The sequence below is a fragment of the Atractosteus spatula genome, chromosome 15 (assembly GCF_055471065.1).
Source record: "Atractosteus spatula isolate fAtrSpa1 chromosome 15, fAtrSpa1.hap1, whole genome shotgun sequence".
In the NCBI taxonomy this organism is placed as follows: domain Eukaryota; kingdom Metazoa; phylum Chordata; class Actinopteri; order Semionotiformes; family Lepisosteidae; genus Atractosteus; species Atractosteus spatula.
The window spans coordinates 7,209,603-7,229,005 of NC_142720.1; the positions used below are offsets into that span (position 1 = coordinate 7,209,603).

A 19,403-nucleotide genomic window follows, 5' to 3' on the forward strand; every position below is an offset into this window, starting at 1 on the left:
AACACACTAAAAATATTTTAAGGGTGATTCTTCTAAAGGCAAAATATGCAGAGACATGCTGTACCAAGGAATTGCAGATTGTGCTATATAGTCATTTAAATAACAGCCATGGTCAAGCTCAACTTAATAGCTGTCCATGTCCATTTCTAGCCATGTGACTGTTAATGTACCAGTGTCTGGCAGCAGAATTTCCCTCAGTGTCAGTCTGAGTCTTTTCACTTCCACACTAGCAGCCAGGAGTGGCCTACTAAAATCTGTTGTTAAATGTCCCAGGCTAAAAGAAATAAATTGGATTTCTGGTTCATTTATTTCATTCTGTGTAGAAAAAGAATTGGAAGTATAAAAGCTCGGAAATGGGTAGTGTTGCAAATTCATCCTCAAAGAATCTGTCAAAAATGTTGTATGTCATTGTAAAAAAGTAATATTCATTTTTAAGCATGCAAAAGGTTTTCAAACTCATTTACACAGAACATCTCTGCAATCGGGTTTGCACTACTGTTGCTTTCTCTTTGGTTTGGTTTGGGTAATATAAAAAAGAATTGCCAAGCTAATCATAGCCCAGGGTTCCATGCATTGTAGCACTCCATACAAAAATACATGTTTAGGTGCACATGCAGGGGTAATAAATCAGGTTTTAATTCTTCATTGCCGGATGTTTACATTCATGGGAGGAGGAATGACCTGACAGGTTTTCTGGTTGAAGTTTAACTGTGGTGTGTGAATGATATAGGTGCTGTACCTGTGGTAAACATCATTGGGACAACACAGGATGTAAAACTGGTTTCCTGGTGAATCATGAGCCTTTGTACTGGGTTCCAGTTTGTGTTCACGAGAGAAGGAGAAAGCTAGGATTCTCAAGGCCAAGAAGAGAGAAGGTTTGCTATTCCTGTGCATTCTGCTCTTGTGTCACAAAAAAAACTGGAGCTAAAGTGATTACAATTCACTTTTATTTTCTGTTTGAAACCCATATGATTTGTTTGGAATCTGGATTTTTTCATCTTTAAAAAAACAGCAGTGTTTGTGTTTCAGGGTTGTTTACCAGATTTATAAAAGTGTCTGGTGAATCTTGAAACATGGCTGTTTTTTATTAAATGCTAAGAGAGAAAAAAATAACTTTTGTTGTTTTTTTTTGCTTCCAAACCCCCGAAACAAACAAGCATTAGGTTTTGTTTCTGAAGTCCATAAGCAGAGAAATCTGTGGTACGTTTCACTGTTATAGGTTAAACCTGTGGGCAGTAGTGTTCACTGCAAGTGCCGGTTATTAAACATATGTATGCATTTGGTATAGATCAAAATTGTATTTGAAAAACTGTCTCTGTTTTAGTGCCTGGAACCCCAAATCCTGTGTTGCCTGCACCTGTACTTGGAAAAGTGTTAAAGAGACCTAATTTATATACAATAGAATTACAGTTTTTTCCTGTGCCATGTAAAATTTCAGCCTTTCAAGAGTCAGGGATTTCAAAGGAAAAAAAAAAACTACTGTAGCATTACGGAGTTCTATGTTTAGAGGTTTTGCATTAATATTTAGCACTTGTAAAAAAAAAAAAAAAAAAGCTCTGATCTTAATTGCATTGCTCCTCAGTTCATTACCATAAAGTGCATTTTTAACATTAGCTGCGGGTTGTTCTCTCCTTCGCCCTTAAAAGAAAAGTGCTTTAAGTAGCTTTTTTACCTGCATTGAAAAAAAGTGCAGCAGGTAAACCAGGTCCTTAATTGGGGCGACAACTAACACCGGTCACGATTTCAGCACTCTGGCGCATCACCTTTGTATTGACTTTTGTTTTAATCTGGGAGCCCAGCAAGGCTTGCTCCTGTGCCAGAAGCATGTCCCATTAATTTGCTACCAATATGTGCCTTTGATTATATTTTGGGCTTTTGTTCTTTGTCTTTCGGTGTAGGTAAATGACGAGGAGTGGGGTGTATTCATCTCTTCAGTTGTTAGGCCTCTTTGATTTAAAAAAAAAAAGGGTCTTGGCTTTTGGAGTGCATTCCGACTGTACTGGCGAACAAAAAAAAAAGTCAGTTGTGGGGAAGGGATGGAGAGGGAAAAGACTAATTGTACATAACTGAGTTTAACTGTGTGTATATATGTATTTGACTTTGTTTTATCGGCATGATTATTTGCTACTTTGATTAACTGTAAGAGTTGTGAGCCTGTCCAGGGTGTAACGAATGAGGGTATTCCACTGTCTCATCTGCCATAAACCTGTATGTTTCACTGTCTCCACACCATCTCTGTATTCCACTTGGGCAACTATTCATTTTGCATTTTAACGGAAACGGACATATTGCTATCATCAGTGTTCCTAGCATTCGAATACAGTCTAAAACCACAGTGACAAAAGGAACTAAAACAAGTGTCGATGACTAAAAAAAATATCCCTAGCTTGCTTTGCTGTGAGCTATTTGAATTGTACACAAAAATGATTGTATTTTCAGGCTATTAAATCTGCAATTAAAAGAAATGTTTTAGTGCAACAAGGTTGACAATAGCTTGAACTCTCATGTGAGTAGTGGTCTCTTTTGTTGTTTTTTTTGTAAAATCCCAGTTCTCTCCTGTACATTTGAAACTGGAATATCTTACCGGGGTATTTTTCCATCAACGTCAATATGTTCTGTTGTGAGCTGGTTGTTCATGTGGGGTTGTTTTCTAAAGTAGCACTTGAAGATTTTTCAACTCCACTGGCATAAAGCAATGGAACAGATTCCATTGGGCAACATGGTGTAAATCCATTCATTAAAAATAGTCAGAAGGTTTAAGTCACAACAAAAGGTGGTTGAAATTCATGATCATTAGCACAAACACTTGATCATGGCTCAAACATGAGTTTACATAAAAAAGTGATTTCTTTTATGGTTGTGCAGTGGTACAAAAAGAAGTAATATATGTAAGCGCTGAAAATGCCAGCCAACCATAAAAGGACAGTCAAGGCTTTTTCAGAGTATAATGAAATATTGGCTCTTTCCGTGATTTAAATAACTTGAGTATTTTGGATTTAGATTTGAGTCCCAAAGGTGGTACTCAGCTGTGGATTGAAAGTGGACTAAACTGCATTAGTTCTGGTTTTCAGGCCTTTTTCTCCTGCATGTTGAGATACATTTTACATCATTTCTCCGATAAAGTCCCACATATTCACTTCATTGTTATTCATTTTTAAAAACGATATCCAATCACGCATTGCCTTGACAAGTGATGGGAAAACAAAGACGGTTTATGTACAGCAAATATAATAATATCCTAGTGAATACAAACCCTAGTGTCCTTCCTTCTCAAAACACTGGGCTTCAGGGAAAAAGCTTTTCTCAGTCAGCAGTGTTCCAGAAGTAGGCAAGCTGGGCTTACACTGCTGTCCCCCTGTCGATTTCTCCAATTCGAGCAGTCCGTGGAGTCTTCAGTATCTCCTGATCGGAAAAGACCAGGGGCTCAGATATCGGCTTCTCGTTTGCCTTTTCTTTAATGTCAGTCCCACCGGACCTAGGAGAGAAACCCCAGCAATCCATCAGAATCCCTTTACAAAAATGCCGGATGTTACTGTTAAAATATAACCCTTTAGAGAAGGACTCTGGAAATGAGGTGGACAACTGGAATTGATCTGTGCTTAATCATTGACAAGAGGTATGGATGCCTAGTTTTGGGGACACAGTCTGTTTAGTTACTAGGAGTAACAGACTTGAAGCCCAGATAGCTTTGCAGCTACACCTGACCACTTACTTCTTCTTGAAAAGCTTCTTAAAGGAGCTCCTAAACCCTCCTTTCTGGTCCTGTTTCCTGCTCCTTTCACTGAAAGCGGTCTGGCCGTGGTCTTCTGGCCTGCTTCTCCATGGGGACTCTTCGCACCACACCTGCCCCCCTGCCTCCTGCTGGAATAAGGTAAGGTTACCCCCTTGCCCCCAGGTGCTCCCAGTGTCACTGGCTGAGCCATAGACCCCAAACTCTCCCTCCTGGAGGATTTGACTGATCTAGTCCCAGGCTTTTCAACCCGAAGATATAAAAGCGAACTGATGTAAATCCATAAAGCTAGTCTTGGTCATAAAATATTAAAAGCTGTGCTAGACGGCAATAGGCCCCTGATTAATTAAGGGATGTTATAGCATTTCTTCAACATATGGAAAATGTTGATTTTACCAGAGGACATTGGTGCAATCGGTTTCCTCTCTTTTCCTAGTATCTCTCTAGACTGAATAACTAAATTCCCAAGTGCTCAAAGGAAACCCCTTTCGACAGGATAAGCTCTGCTTTTACACGAGAAGGACGACTTCGGAAGGCGATGTAAAAACCTCTTGCAAATGCTCGACTGGGAATGCAGCTTCGCGATGAAACCGGTGCTAATTGGAGTCCTGGCCTGCCGTACTCTGATGACTGGGAGAGGGCAGCGGTACCTTGTCGCGGTCTCTGTTGAATCCTTCCTCCGCGGCGGCTGCTCGTCTTTCGGCCTCGGCTCTGCGCGGGACGGATCCCTTGCTGGACTGCCGCTCCAGCTTGGCGTGTGGCCCTCCTGCCGCGGAGCCCTGTGGGCTGTGACTCGGGGCGCCGCCGGGGCTGTCCAGCTGCAGGCCGTTCAGGGACTTGCTCTTGCGCTGGACGGCCTGCGGCGGCCGGCTCCGGCGGGGGCCCGGCTCCTCGGGGGAGGCGCAGCCGCGGCCGGGCGGCCTGTGTCCCCCCCCGCAGGCCTCGCCGGCGTAGCCCCGCGAGCAGCGCGCGAAGGCCATGTCCACGCTGGAGTTGGAGGAGGCCGTGGAGCCGTTGTCCAGCAGCGAGACGTCGTGAAGGGAGTCCCTGTCCTCGTACAGGCTGTCCAGGGCCGGGGCCTCTCCGGGAAGCAGGAATTTCCCCACGCCGTCTCCGGGGGGCAGCCCCTTGCAGGGTAGACGTTCCGAGGAGCCGTGCTCCTGCTCCATCTCGGGAATGCTCTGGAGCGCTGGAGACCTCAGCCTCGGCTCCACCTCGGGACTGAAGAAGAACTCCTGGCTGACGTTCTTGGCCAAGTCGTACTGCCGGGTAGCGCCCTCCCAGTCCTGAGCTCTCTTGCTTTGCATTTGTTCCAGCAGCTTCTGCTTGCTTCTCTTCACCTGGCTCGCCCGTTGCCTTGAAAACATTCAAAACAAGGCAGATTGTTAAATTCAAGGTCATATCGGATGGCATTTTTACTTTTCTGGTGCCGTATGGATCAGGGGTTTGATTGCCAGAGTTCCTCATTACAGAGCTCTCAGATGAGGTCCCTTATTATAATTGCTTCAGTCATCCCAGCTCTGTAAGTGGATGCCACTCGCCTATGATGGTCTATCACATCATTCAAGGAGAGTCTTGTATGCTCAGTTCATTAACACTACAATAAGTTGAGCTCTAGACGTTTGAGCCACCTAAGAAGTGCTGAAGAGCTTTGACGTCTTTTACCGACATCTCAAACTGGGAACGTAGTTCACCGAGTTTGAAAAGCCATGTGAACACCAGTATGACTGCAGGATGGGAGAAACAAGTGATGGTAACACTCACAGCAAGGCAGAGCTGGGAGAGATTGTGGAACTGAGCTCTTCAGACTTGACCCCACAGTCAGCTGTCCTGAATAAGTGCTTCGTGGTAAGCCTGACACACAGAAGATAGTGGACTCTTACAGGATGCGATTGGCACATACACTTACCATGGCTGTACACGCAGAAAGAAGGAGCTACACTCACACAAACCTGTTTTCAGGGATGTCTGCTGTCATTGATAAGAAACACTTTGTTAAAGCTGACTCTGTGGGATGCTTTAAGAAACAGCTTGAGGGAGATCTGGGATCATTCAACTCCTATTGTCCAAATGAGCAAACGATATGCCAAACGGCGTCCCCTCTTTTGAGAACGTATCTCGTCTGCTGCGATACTGGTCGCCCGCTGTCTCACCTCTTGAGGTCCCTCCTGTCGTGGCGCAGCAGCTCCTCGTTGTGCAGCAGCAGCTGACCGCACTGAGACGTGAACGCCCTGAACTGCTGGATACAGATCAGGAGCAGGTAGTAATCCGGGTGCTCCGGCTCGGTGTGTTTCCACAAGTTCTGGAAATGCAAAACAATAATCCTGTTTGATGCTTCGTTTTAAAGGATCATGCTGTTGGAACTTCCCTGGCGAGCTTACCTTGCACCCCCTTTCCCCAAACACTGCATAATCAATGATCAGTAATCCATAAAAAAGCACGAAGGACTGAGCGTCACCCATGTGCTTGCGCCTCACCCATGAGGTGAGGATTATGCACCAAAAAAATGCTGCTTCATCAAGTAAAGCAGTAATTGTTTAAGTTCTGAGGTAGTTGTTAAAAGGTATCAAAGGGCTAAGAGCGCTGAAGATACCCTGTCCAATTTGTGCAAAATTTAATATGAGATACAGGTTTGGAATTGAATAATAAAGGAGCCCTTGTGCTTCCATGCTATTGGAAGGGAGTAATCAACTCAGGTTTATTTATATCAATGAACCACACCGATCCCTGAACAACTCTGCTCTGTGGCGTACATTCGTGCAATAAGGCGACAATTGTTTTGACTCAGAAAATTACCAAGATAATTGTTTTGTTATTCAAGTGCAACATTTCCATCTCTTCAAAGAAAACCACCCTTACAACAACTGTCACATTACAATAAACACGAAGTTGCATGAAGCTATAGAGCAACGCCCCAAACTATCTCATTATCAGAAAGCTGCTTATTCCAGCATGGTTGGTGACAAACCAGAGCCCAAGCTGGAAGCCCTGAGCCCTGAGGGACAAACCGTAGAGCTTGGCTGCTCACCTGTAATAACAGAAGGTATTCTGGGATGCGTTGCACTGGTTGAAGAAGCAGTGCATGCAGGGAAGGTCGAAGCTCGTCCCCATTGCCGTCACCCTAACCCAGAAAGCAGACAGGCAGAGGTTCTGTCATGTGCAGCTTCAGACACCCGGAGCCTTCCTGTCCCGTGTGCACTGTACAGTCTAACTCACACACTACCAGGCCACAGGCCTCTGCTTTGCTCTAGAGCTTAAAAGTCACAACACTAAAACGTGTTGTTTTATATTCCAATATCAGAGATTAATGTTAAATTCACACAGAAATCGTAAGCTTTTCCGAGGGAAATGATGATTCATTGCAGAGTCATTTAAAGTGTGAGATCACTCTTTTAGCCTGTTTTAAAGGAAATGCATAATGAAAAGTTCTTACTTCCCTTTCATACCTCCAACAGGCTTGCAGCTTTGAAGGAGCTGGCGCAGTACATGTTGACAGCGGAAAGGCATTCTGGTAGCTCTTTCAGATAAGCAACATAATAATCCAGGAAATCGCTCTGTAACAAACAACACATGATGTGTCCGTAGAGCCAGACTGTATCACATGTTTTCTGTCACTTTTCGAGTTGAGCAGGGCTCACATCTGGCTGATTTGTACACGTATATTCCAGACGCTCATTCCACAGATCATCAGTCTGTTTAATCACAAGCTCTGCTCTTTGATGTCGTCCAGGAGAGAAAATATGCAGATGAGGAATTATTCAGAAAGGTGGGATCAAAGGCAGCCATTCCAGCTGTGTCCTGTTGTGTAACACAAGCCCCGGTGACAGCACAGCAGGGCCAACCAGACTATCCTCCCCTTGTCCTTCAAAATCAAATCGCTCATCAAGACATTTCACGAACGATTCTACTGAAATGGACTTACAGCAGGGATCAAGTAAAAAAAAGAAACTGAAAAAAAGCAACAGAAGCAGTAGCACTGTATGAAATATTGTTTGGACTGAGTTTACTGAGGGAGGGGTTGAAGTGTGCTGTTCAGAGTGCTTTAATAGGGTGTCAAGTACAGTATCTGCATACACTAAGACTGGTAATAAAAGCAGATTTGCTTGACATCGATCTCAGTCAAGAATTCACTCATTATTTCTGTTCTGTTCTATTTCTGCCAGGTTTGTTTCCAGGCCCTCTGGCAATGCCCTCTGTGCCCTCCTCGTCTGGCTCTGGAAGCGCACCCACCTCTTTGCTGGCCAGCTTCATGAAGACGTCCCCCACGATGCCCTGCCACTGGCTCTTCAGCAGCCGCTCCTGCAGGGCGTGAAGCAGCTCCAGGTGCTGCTGAATAAGAAAGCGTAGAGAGCTGGGGAACAGCCTGAAAAAGAACACAGCAAGCACACAGCATTTTTCATCACAGTGCTCAGGTATGTGAAACAGAGTGTGAGCTTCAGAAACAAATCGGCTTTTCATTTAAGCCTCCGTGTGGGTCTGGCTGATTTCGAGCCTGCGAAGGTTTCTTCTGCCTGGATCAACGGCACAGCAAACAAGCACAGAAAATCCAGTATCTTCCTGCAGATTTGTGTCTTTGCCTTCACTAAATTTAGTGATGGCTAAACTCCACCTGCTTGCTCTGTAATGTGTCTCCAGATATGGCTACACCATGTGCTGTGGATGTGCACAAGGTTCCTCACTGTCACAAGCTGCTCAGATGGTTGTTTCAGCACATGGCTGAGAACAAAAGACCCAGTCATGGAAGAAAAGGCTGTAACTGAGGGGGAGATAGGTGAACAGCTGTTTTAGGGATAAATGTTCAGCTGGTCAATGCATAAAGAAGCTCTTACATAACCACTTCCAAGACCCTTTAATATATCAGCTACATCAACAGACTGGAGGCTCTGTGATCTTGTGCTCTGTTTTCACATGCTGAAGCGTACGTTCAGATGACTTTAGTCATTACTCTTAAAAATTGCTGCCCATCATCATTTTTGAGGATTGTTTGTCTGAACGTTAGCCTTAAATGCTCCCAAGTCGCTTTGCCATTTGATAGAAGACTTTCCTGTCTCCCTTGATATATTTTCTAATCTTAATCTGATTTGTATTTCTCAATTAGAGCAAAGTTCAGTCAAGGTTGCAAAGAAGGGGGTTCAGTGCACATGCAGATGCAGGATTTCAGTTTATTAGCATACACAGTACTAAGCAGAGAATAGTAATCAGTGTGGGTCTGTGTTGAATCATAGACTGGACAGTCTTATATTTTATATTTTACACAACCACCACAAGCAGATGTAATAGCCCTAAAAAGTAAGAAATAAAAGTAGTCATAATGTTACATTTATTAAACAACTGTTGGACACCCAGCTGTTTTTTTTTCTGTTCAATGCAGAAATATTCTATAGAAAACGCCAATTTACCGGCCAGCTACCCAACACATGAGCCCAGAGCAGTTGAACAGAGAGTGGTGTGAAAATTCGAATGACCTCCGGTTAATTCTAGGTTCAGGTTATCTTTAATCTTGAGTGGAGACGACTTAGAGGGGACCCGATACAAGTATTTCAAATCTTCAAAGTCCCTGACAAAGTCCACGCAATGGACTTCCTCAGAATGAACTGTCAAACACGAACTGGAGGGCACAAGTGGAAACTACAGGGAAGTACAGGACTGTGGGAGCATCGAACCCAGACCTGTTGTTGAAGCCGAACCCTGGTTTCTTTCAAGAAATGGCTGGATGAGCTCCTTAAATCAATTATCTGCCAACTGTGAAATGGGGTAGTTCTTATAAAACATTACTGCACAACCTGGGGCTCCTTAATGTCTGTGTTGCAGTTACATACTGTAAGTGAAGCAGTTTAATTTTCCTCTCGGAACTGCTCACTGCTCTCCGAATCTTACTCCCAGTTTTATGTTTGTAACCCACCTTTTATCCTTGACATGCACGGCTTCAGACCCATTAAAGGTGATATTGGCCTTTAGCAGCAATGATAAATAGGACACGTACATTCTCTCTGATTCCAGCAGCTCCAGTGCAGAATTCTGCCTCTTACCTTTAAACATAAATACATATACATTAATGGAAAAATCCCAATAACCTCAAGTCAGGAGACTGATATTGAATGTGAGACTAGGGTATGTACACTATTGGTGGCAAAGAATAAATATGCAGATCAGAATAAATGTTTGAAGATTAGAGTATGTATTAAAATTGTTTAATGCTTTCCAAACAACAGATGTACATGGAAAACAATGCAGAGAGCAAGCAGGTCTGTTAAACTTGAGAATGGCACAATACACAGTAAAATGGCAAAAAGACCAAGACCCTCTCATGTCTCTAGTGTATTGGTAGGTGTAGTCTGCTTTATATTTGATTGTCTAAACTCTGTTGAAAATGATGATTGTATTTTGTTTTTGATCAGATGGTGCCTCAATTCAATTGAATTCACTCTCATCAAACATATATACAGCTAAGGAACAAGTAATAGGTTTATTCCCTGCTGTAAAGAGAAAAAAGAAAACACAATGTTTTGGCTGTGGAGCCTTCTTCGGGTGTGGGAAGAAGCCTCCACAGCCAAAACGTTGTCTTTTCTGTCTTCTCTTTTCAGCAGGGAATAAACCTATTACTTGTTCCTTTGCAGCCTACGCCTGCTGACGCAGCTCCCCACCTGAACTATATATACAGCTAGTATGCAGAAAGACCTCAGTCAACATGAAGTTCACATTAATGTTCTGTTCTGAAATGAGTACAAGAGCCCCCAAGGATCAGTGAAATTCTCACCCATGTCCTGAACGCTCAGTGCCTCAGCACAGTCTCCCCACACAGGCGACTTGCACAGGCCCCTCTGGTGAGAGCCACCTTCCTGCTCGGGGCTCACTGCAGACATGCAATCATGTATCAGACACTGCAGACATGTATCAACAGACATTGTCCTTCCCACCTCGCTGATGTGACTGTCACGTGCCTACAGGTCACAGTCTCTGATGTTCTGGGAAACCAGAGCCTGGAGCAGCCCTGCTCAAACAGCTTCCTTAGAACTATTAGAATACAAGTGTACATATTTGCTTTTGTCTTTGGTATTCATAATTTAGGTTTCCATATACCAGAAAAAGTAAGAACAACTGGACTTTGTGGTTCTCCTATTAATTTAAATGTATACTGAAACATATTCAATGCAAATATGGTGTAAAAGGCGGCACTGTACCTTTTGAAGATGAATTGCTCTGTAGACTTGCAAAATAATGCTGGATTGTGCTGAGCCCTGCCTGGCTTGCTTCATATTGGCATCCATCAGCACTGATGTCCTCTTTCTGGTCTTTTCTGTGTGGGCAGGCAGGGAGTAAAGAACATTTGTCAAGAAATATCAATATTTGGGTGGGCTTGTAGATGAGATCAGTGGCAGAAGTTTGCATTCTTTCACTACCTCTGTTGACTGGAAAGACGTTCTCTCCCCACCTCCATCTGAAAGAGCTCCAGCCCTTTCTGCATCTCTCTCTGTCGGCTATTGATGTCTTTGATCTGAGACAAGGCAGTATTCAGCTCCTCCTAGTCAGAAAGACAGATCATAGCATGACTTGATCAGGCCTCCGAATCTGGTGTTTCTCTTCCAGGCAGGTCTACTGTTTGTTCCCTGCTGAAAAGAGAAGAAGGGAAACACAACATTTCGGCTGTGGGGCCTTCTTCGGGTGTGAGGGAAGAAGACTCCACAGCCGAAACGTTGCATTTCTTTCTTCTCTTTTCAGCAGGGAACAAACCTTTAGCTCCCTGCTTGAACTACTTCAGGTCGAATGTTCTCCTGCTGAAATGTATGGAAATACCTCTCTTATTCTTTTGAAGACCCATCTGAAGACATACCTTTACCATATTCGTTTTAACTCTCTTCTTCCCTATTTCTGTATGATAAGGCTACTGTTTTTGCTTTATTTTACATTTTAGCTATAGGATGCTCTGACCTACAAAAGATTTTTTCAGCAGCTGGAAAGATGGTCTCCCATAACATATTTATTCCATACCACAAGGCTAGAAAATGGAACCCCTGTTCAATCATTTAAGATACCCTTGTCATGTCGATTTCTCAAGGACAGTGTCATCGCAGGAGACAAAATTACTCCCAAATGATCAACCAGATCTGATCTGTTGGGATCTGCACTCATCACATGGCCACTGTGTGCAAGTCTCATTCCTCCGGCAGAGGCGTAACCAGAATATCTGATATAATTTCTCCAAAGGCTAATATTTTCCTAAGGAGCATGATGCAGTCATGTCCCCACTACTGCCTATTTGTAAGAGCAATGCACAGCTTTAGCAATCACTATTTAATTCTGACTGCCATGCTGATTCTGGTCCTGCAGCTCCAGCAGTTACAAAGCCATATCAAATTTACTTTCGGGTCTTCATCCCATAGATCAGACTGAGCCATAAATCTGACACAAGTGAATCAATGCTGGTCTGAAGTTTCAAGTAACCCTATTCCTGTGCTGTGCAGTCTAACTATGCGTTGCTCCAGGACATAACCTTGAAGGTGTTTAAGGAGTTTCTCATTCCAAGCAATTTCTCATCCACTTCGCTTTGGAAGCTCCTCATGCTCTCCTCCAGATTGTGGTCTCTCTGCTGGATGTTGGAGATGTCCTGCAGAGCTCCCGTCAGTCCACTCTTCAGCTCTGCAGCATGCGCCTGCAGCTGCAAGCACCACAGAGGACAGGGTCAAGAACCTCAGAAAAGAAACAGCTTTCAGTTCACCATTCACACTGGAATACACACAGTACAGTCTAAGGACTTTAAGAAAAGGCCAGTCTCAGTCAGCAGATAAATCGTTTCCCTTATCTGCTGCACCTGGTGCTGTTTCACTTTGTCTTGATGAGCTTTTTGTTGTTGATCTTGTGGAGAAGGTCACAATTTCTGCAGTTGCATTAAAAAGCCAGCTGCACTGACTTTTGTGGAGCTGCAGTTCAGTGGCAATTATTCAATTTAAACCAAAGAGAAAAGCGAATAAACTCATTTGAAAAACCTCTATTTCAGACTGCAAGCTGGAACCCGTTTTTATATGTTAGCTGAATCATGTGGTTATGATTATGAAGGTCCAGCTTTAAGTAGACCGGATTCTGCAAACAGTCCAATCTACGTTTAATCGAAGAGGCTGTGTTGGTCATATATAATCATATAAGCACAGATGGACAGAACTGTATGTTATATTTTCACTAAACAAATTGAACGTACTCCTGGAAATAAAAACACTGTATTGTATATGTCATAGAGCAAATCGTGGGATACCACTAATTGAAAACATACAATAACGTTACAGGCAAATTGAATATTATGGTTCATAACTGCATCCTAAATTCACATAGCCAGGTGACACATATCATGCAGGGCTCAAGACTAACTAACTCTCTTTTCATATTTGATTTCTAATATTAAGTCTGGATCTAGATTTCGAGCACACGATTCGGCAGTTCAAAGGGTACTGCGTTCGATTTACATTATAATTTCTGGAAGCAGCACAGAAAAGCAGAAAAGTATAGAAAATGCAAATATATGCTTATTTTTTTCTGATAATGTTTTTCTTTGCTTGACACTACGAAGTTCTTGGTAACTCATTTAAAACTGAGAAATCACTACTGCAACATATTGTGATGGATAAGATGACATATGTATATAAATCTATGTAAAAGCATATATGCATGACAAATTCTCATTATAAACACGCTGGATTATAAACAAAATAGTACTATTAACAAAATTTACCTCTGCAATCTGTAAATTCATATCATCCATGTCTTTGTCTTCTTAAATTGGGGAATGAAACCAGGCTTTACTCAGAATTTTTTCTTCTGCTGAACTGTAAGCAGCAAACATTTAACTTTGATCTGCCCCTTATCTATATATGTCAGCATAAAGAACAGAAAGCTACAAGAGACAAATGGTGAGTTAAATAACATGTGATCAACGTAGTTTCTCCAGACCTCACAATTCTAGGGCTTTGTTACACCTTTTTAATTTAATTAAATCAAGTAACAGTCAGTTAACCAGTCAAGATAGGAACTACAGTATGTAACAGAGTCTTAAAACTGATCCAAGTAATATACAGTGAGAGATAAGAACATATACCCCCAGATTAGATAAAGATGTTTTGTGTAAAAAAAACAAACAAATTATTTAAGACTTTTGCTCTCCTTGAAATTTTTAATCTTGTATTCCAATCAGTTGGTGATTTGTTAATATTTGGGTCACAGTTTCAGGAAAGAACTGTATTTGCACTAGTCAGTTGAACCTGAATCTGAATGCAATTTGCACACTTTATGCTTTTTAATCAGATTTAATCTAACAATCCTTACATATCCATCAAATAGAAGTTGAACTACATGTATTGAATATTGAGTCTCTGCCAGAAGGTTTTTAAATATATTTAAATACTGTATATTAGTTAATTTGAAGTTGTCTTCAGACTATAACAACAAAGCAAATATATATTGTGATATTGTGATAAATTAAAACCTGACAGCAACAAATTCTGGCTTACCTTTAAGATCAATTACAAATCTATATGGCTAAAATGCATATTGATGCATATCCTGCAGCAATATTAGATTTTAAGAACTTATTAACAGTTGTTCTTGTGCTTTACATTGCTAAGAATGCATTTATGAATTTTTACTTTGGCTTTTGATGCATAGTTCATTAAGTCTTGTGGACAGAGGACTTTGGCTTGCAAGTACTGTAACATGCTGATTCTGCTACTGCAGGAGAGAAGTAACAAAATATTTATTAACCATTTCCTTACAGGAGCAACTTAACTGTACTAATAAATTAATTCTCTAGTGTGCCTATTATTTAAAGGCTATATGAACGATACCTTTCTGATGTTTTTGCACTGATGGTAAAATGCAATTACAACAATTACAGCAATAGTAACAGGCACAACTCAACTCCAGAAATAAAAAAACTAGCAAAGCTGGACCATAAATTAACTGCCAGTATTTCGAACTGTAGTCTTTCCTACCTTTCTCTTTTCTGTTTTCCATAGTTTTTTTCTTTCCGTCTTTCAGCTGTCACACGGCAATGTTGTTCAACCAGCGCACCTCTTCACTGGTTTAATTGGGAAGACGTCCTCCAGATCTGAGCGAGCTAGCATGTGAGCCTGGTGATGCAGCGCACAGAAAGGGCCCTTGTTGTACAGCAAATGAGGGGCTGGAGGGAGATGTGGAAAAAGTGCCTGGAGGGAACTGTCACCCTTATCATTTGAATGTCTCTCCAATTACCTCTTTCACTCAGGGCCTTTACTTTACAGTAACAGAACACATTATCCTCATGTTCTATATATCACAGTAAAACAAGACAAAACCACTAGTTAGAACAGGATTAATCATATTGTATTATTATTAAGCAATTAGTAATTCTACTCTATTGTTGCTTAGCACAATGAGCTAAGTCCAGTGTATTTTTTTACAATTTAAAATGGTCTGTATGTACTTTCTCCTCCCTTTCAATATTCATCAATATTTTCTTATGCTTGAACTTCGTACATAAAAGGTTGTTTCCATTTCAATTTTCTTTGCTGCTGCGATTATTATCTACCGACCAATTCTTTGCCAGAGATTACTGTTGACAGTGGTCATTGGTGCTGTTGCTCACAAAGCACCTTCAGGGATGAAACAAAAAGTCTATCTGTTGCTTTTTTCTTCTTCCTTTTCAATTGATGATATTAACAGAATATGAATGGATCTTAGAGGTTTAAATGTCTGTATGGTGTGGAGCATGTAACTATGGGTGGACTATCAACTCAGAAGAAAATGTTTCAGTATCAAAACATATATAAATCCAGCACTAACTTGCTTTGACATCACACGTTTGTTGACTAGGGCAAGTCTCTCTGTTGTTCTTCCTGCTTGGACTGAAAAAAAGGCCAAAGATGTAGAAGCAAGGTGGGAGCAGTAATCTGCAGAGTATACTGTCCTACAAAGGGGCACCATAGAAATTTACTTCCACATTACATTTACTCTGAAGTACCTGCGGGTGGTCTTTTCAGAAGCCTTCTGGCTGGAATCAATAAAAGGTAATTTTCATTTTAAACTTTTAAAGATGATAATTGGCTGTTATAGATTGGAGATACCAACTGAAAATTAACAGACCTTATGAAACTGATTTATACATTACTAACAGTAAATGGCATAAAAGTAACCCTTCACTCAGTGAAGATGAGGGTCAAAGAAGAGATCTGTTATGTTAAATTCTTAATGCAGAAAGACTAAAACAAACCTGTTTCTTCTTCTTAAAAATTACCTGATGCATATAATAATAATCATAATAATTTAGACCTTGTACTATTTGACAATACTATTATTAATTTATTAATTTTGTGTCAGTCTAGAACCAGTCTAGTGGATGTGATCCTTTCAACGGCATTATAGAGGTTTTTCTTTTAAGTACAAGTACACTTGGAACCAGAGTCATATACATCACGATTCTGTCAGTGCACCTCTGTAGAGAAGTGTAGCTTTACTCAATGAGGACATTTGTTTCCATCTGCACACCTTTTGTCTCCTGTGCTCTTGGAGTTAACTTGGGGCTCGTTCCTCTGCTGGACACCCTCCAACAAAACAGGAAACAATCTTATGCTGCCACTTACATCATTTGTCTTATTACCAGTGTCACAAGTTTGAGCCTTGTGCCCAGTCTTTAGCAGCACTGTAGGACCATGAATAAAAGCTAGTTAAAACCTGAACAAGAGGTTTGTGTTTCAGCAAAGGTCACATCGTTCCCACAAATCAATCCACTTTGGTAAACACTGTCCTGCTCCATGGCAACATGCAAGGAAGGTCCTGTTCACATTACGCACTTTTAGTATTAAATGTGTTCCTTTCACAATGTTTTCTTAATAAATCTCATCTTTAATTGAATACATAAACAGAGAAATGGGGGAGATTAAGTCAAATGCATTGCTAATTAAAATTCGAATTGCTTTTTCCAAAGAAAAAAGAATAATATGAAATACTAGCTGGTCATAGACGTGCAGGCGCAATCACCAAAAATTCTCAGCGCTGCGCAAGACGTCTTCACACTGCCTGGGGTCAAAAATGAAGACTGCTTTAAGATCAAAAGGCTCCTGATTAAAAGATCCATACATTCGCTGAAAAGGCTTGAAGAAAAGCAGCTTATTTGGTTATGCAACTGCATCTCAACAAAACACTGTGTAAATACCAGACAGCAGGTACAGTACATAATTGAGCCAGAAAGACCAGGTTCACATTTCTGTGCTTGTTCATTTTCAAGCTCTGTGTTCAGATAATGCAAGCTAGCAATCCTAATATTGCTGAATGACATTCCAATATGTATTTTACTGGATGAAACAATGTATTGTTTTATTATCAAATTCATAAAGTCACATAAATATGTAGCTCATTATTAGCTAAAACAACTTAGTTTTCACAGATGTACAACAGATTTGTGAGTTACAGTGTTAATGTACAGTTACACAATATACAGCATCACTTCTTCAGAATGTATTAAGAAAGTGTATCCAGTTTCAGCTTCAAGCCAGGGGCTGCTTTGTAATGGAAGTTTCCCATCCACACAAGTCCTCGAGAATCTGTAAACTGTCCTTCACCTTCTAACCTGAAATCAAAAAGAACCTGAGGTCAAAGACATAATCACAGGGGTACTGCAGATTCTGTATAGGAAACCATTCTTGTGATTTAGCTTTAAAAATTCTTCAATGCCCATAATAAAGATAATTAAGTCGCTTATCAAATACTTTTAGCCAAAGGGACAAGGCCCTGAAACGTGCATATAAAATTACTGGTGCAGATCTTACGTTTTCCTTTTCACTCACGCAATCTGTATTTTATACTTACTTATTCTCATTGAAGGTCCCTGTGTATTTTGTTCCATTCTGGAAAGTGTAAGTTCCTCTTCCATGGAACATGTTGTTTTTAAATTCCCCTTCATAAAAAGCTCCTGAGGGATGCTCCAGCTTCCCCTTGCCATTCATCTAAAGATCATAACAACCCGAAAGGAACAGGATTTTATCAGCTGGACACCATTATACAGTGCTACCCTAAACCCGACAAAGGTTAAAGGTCCCCGTGCCATAACATGACAATACATTGAGATAACAGCTCTGTCTGGAATAAAACCATAATGGTTCTACACGCATGAAATATCAATAGTTTCTATATCAGACATTACTTTACATACATTGGGGGTCCAGGTTTGTTTCATGTGAATCAATATTCTACCTTGTACCCAAGATCCAGTAAATGTGAGCAATTCTAAAACTCAAAATGAAAAAACATAGTGTACCCTGCACTATACTAGCATGGTAGATTCGGTCCACATTTTTTACAAGGGGGTCCATGCTCTCATGATTACAAATGACAGCTGTCGATTACCTCATCATCTCTCCACTGTCCTGTATAAATCACGCCGTTGGCTGCTGTGTGTTTGCCAGTACCACTTCTCATCACAACGCCTTCCGAGGTTTTACAGCACTCGCCATCTAAACACACGAGATTTCTACTGACCTCCAGCGCGTTTTTCTGTTAGGAAAATGCACTTGCTGGCAGAAATATGAACATCAACAGTTATACAGCTCAGAGATAAAACCTTATACAAGTATAGAGCACTGTGAACTGTTGTTTGCTTGTGGGACTCTACACGTAGGAAGAACAGAATGCGCAATCCCACCAGTAAGACTTCCTCGTCGCGACAGTGATGAGGATGAATGTTTGCGAGACTGGGCTGCCTCCACCGGTTTTCAACAGGATTGAGATATGAGAATTGTTCCGGCTGAGGAGAAAGAACGTGTCCCATAGGCCATTCACTGCCTGCTACAGGGAGAGCGTACTGATCCGACGGGAGGGGACTTTTGGTATTTTAATCCGTGAGGAGTCTTTCTTCCACAAATTTAACAACTCACCGTATTTGTCTCCATTTGGAAAAACGTAGGATACAGTCAACACTCCAGTTTCTGCACAAGAATAAAACGGACAGGAAATGGTGAAGATAAGAACAGGTACTGCGCTTACTACATTATTTAATTACTACATAGTAATTTGAATACTATGGTATTTTAAAGCGATTCTCACACCTTTGTGTTCCGAGTTTTGGTTTTGCATCCCTGTGAAAAAAAAGAATGATAATTTTAGTGATCAACCCTAATTGTACAAATGCGTTCGGGCTGCCGCTTAAACTGCATTTTCTTTAACCGCAGTGGTAAAACGATCATTGTTGTATGGGTATATCTATAGTGATTTGCATTATTTTGTGTTTAGTTATGAGTTATCTTCCCATTTACTTCACTTTATGTGACCGATTTGCGCTCCATTAAAGATACATGCTAAACTATCCCAGGAACACACTGTAAATTTGTCATTTGTGAGTGTATGTATATGTATACTCAACACTAACAATGAGTATATTTTTTCCGTTTATAAATTTGAAAAGAAAACAATATAAGTTGTTTAAATACTACACTACAGTACTGTTTCCTTACTCGTCCGATGCATTACTTACCGGATATTCCCTACAGGTTTTCCACCAAATAACGGAAAAAATAGCGAAAAAAAATAGTCAGCGTTGCATTAAAATACACTAAACTGGTTCATTTTTAATCATTTACACTCGTTTGGCTTGTGTTGGCTGGTGCGAGTGTATTAAGAGGTTGCAGCACAAATAACTTCCAGGACGCCCAGCGTCACC

The 19,403-nt window shown here is 41.2% G+C and overlaps 2 protein-coding genes across 2 annotated transcripts; both read right to left on the bottom strand.

The window, feature by feature from the left end:
• Window positions 1-2,720: 2,720 nt before the first annotated feature.
• On the bottom strand, window positions 2,721-14,728 carry arhgef33 (Rho guanine nucleotide exchange factor 33). The gene is made up of 15 exons (XM_088934012.1): window positions 14,707-14,728; window positions 13,452-13,492; window positions 12,222-12,386; window positions 11,131-11,252; window positions 10,912-11,027; window positions 10,488-10,583; window positions 9,633-9,759; window positions 7,961-8,093; window positions 7,177-7,284; window positions 6,759-6,851; window positions 5,884-6,032; window positions 5,495-5,584; window positions 4,381-5,086; window positions 3,713-3,861; window positions 2,721-3,475 (listed from the first exon to the last, which is right to left on the bottom strand). Exons 1-15 carry the CDS (start codon window positions 14,726-14,728, stop codon window positions 3,340-3,342), a joined length of 2,253 nt encoding a protein of 750 aa, XP_088790138.1. The 3' UTR covers window positions 2,721-3,339.
• Window positions 14,729-17,056: 2,328 nt separating this feature from the next.
• On the bottom strand, window positions 17,057-19,342 carry morn2 (MORN repeat containing 2). Its single transcript, XM_088934301.1, has 6 exons — window positions 19,218-19,342; window positions 18,793-18,822; window positions 18,622-18,672; window positions 18,095-18,201; window positions 17,558-17,694; window positions 17,057-17,318 (listed from the first exon to the last, which is right to left on the bottom strand). Exons 2-6 carry the CDS (start codon window positions 18,818-18,820, stop codon window positions 17,210-17,212), a joined length of 432 nt encoding a protein of 143 aa, XP_088790427.1. The 5' UTR covers window positions 18,821-18,822; window positions 19,218-19,342; the 3' UTR covers window positions 17,057-17,209.
• Window positions 19,343-19,403: the final 61 nt, after the last annotated feature.

Excerpts from the sequence above, each read along its gene's own strand:
- arhgef33 (XM_088934012.1), bottom strand. The coding sequence starts at position 14,728 with ATGGAAAACAGAAAAGAGAAAG. Across the intron at positions 5,087-5,494 it reads TCTCCCAGCTCTGCCTTGCT|GCAACGGGCGAGCCAGGTGA; the intron begins GTGAGTGTTACC and ends AATGTTTTCAAG. Across the intron at positions 3,862-4,380 it reads TCAACAGAGACCGCGACAAG|CAGGAGGCAGGGGGGCAGGT; the intron begins GTACCGCTGCCC and ends ACCTTATTCCAG.
- morn2 (XM_088934301.1), bottom strand. The coding sequence starts at position 18,820 with ATGCAAAACCAAAACTCGGAACACAAAG. Across the intron at positions 18,202-18,621 it reads TCCAAATGGAGACAAATACG|ATGGCGAGTGCTGTAAAACC; the intron begins GTGAGTTGTTAA and ends TCGTGTGTTTAG. Across the intron at positions 17,695-18,094 it reads GACAGTGGAGAGATGATGAG|ATGAATGGCAAGGGGAAGCT; the intron begins GTAATCGACAGC and ends TATGATCTTTAG.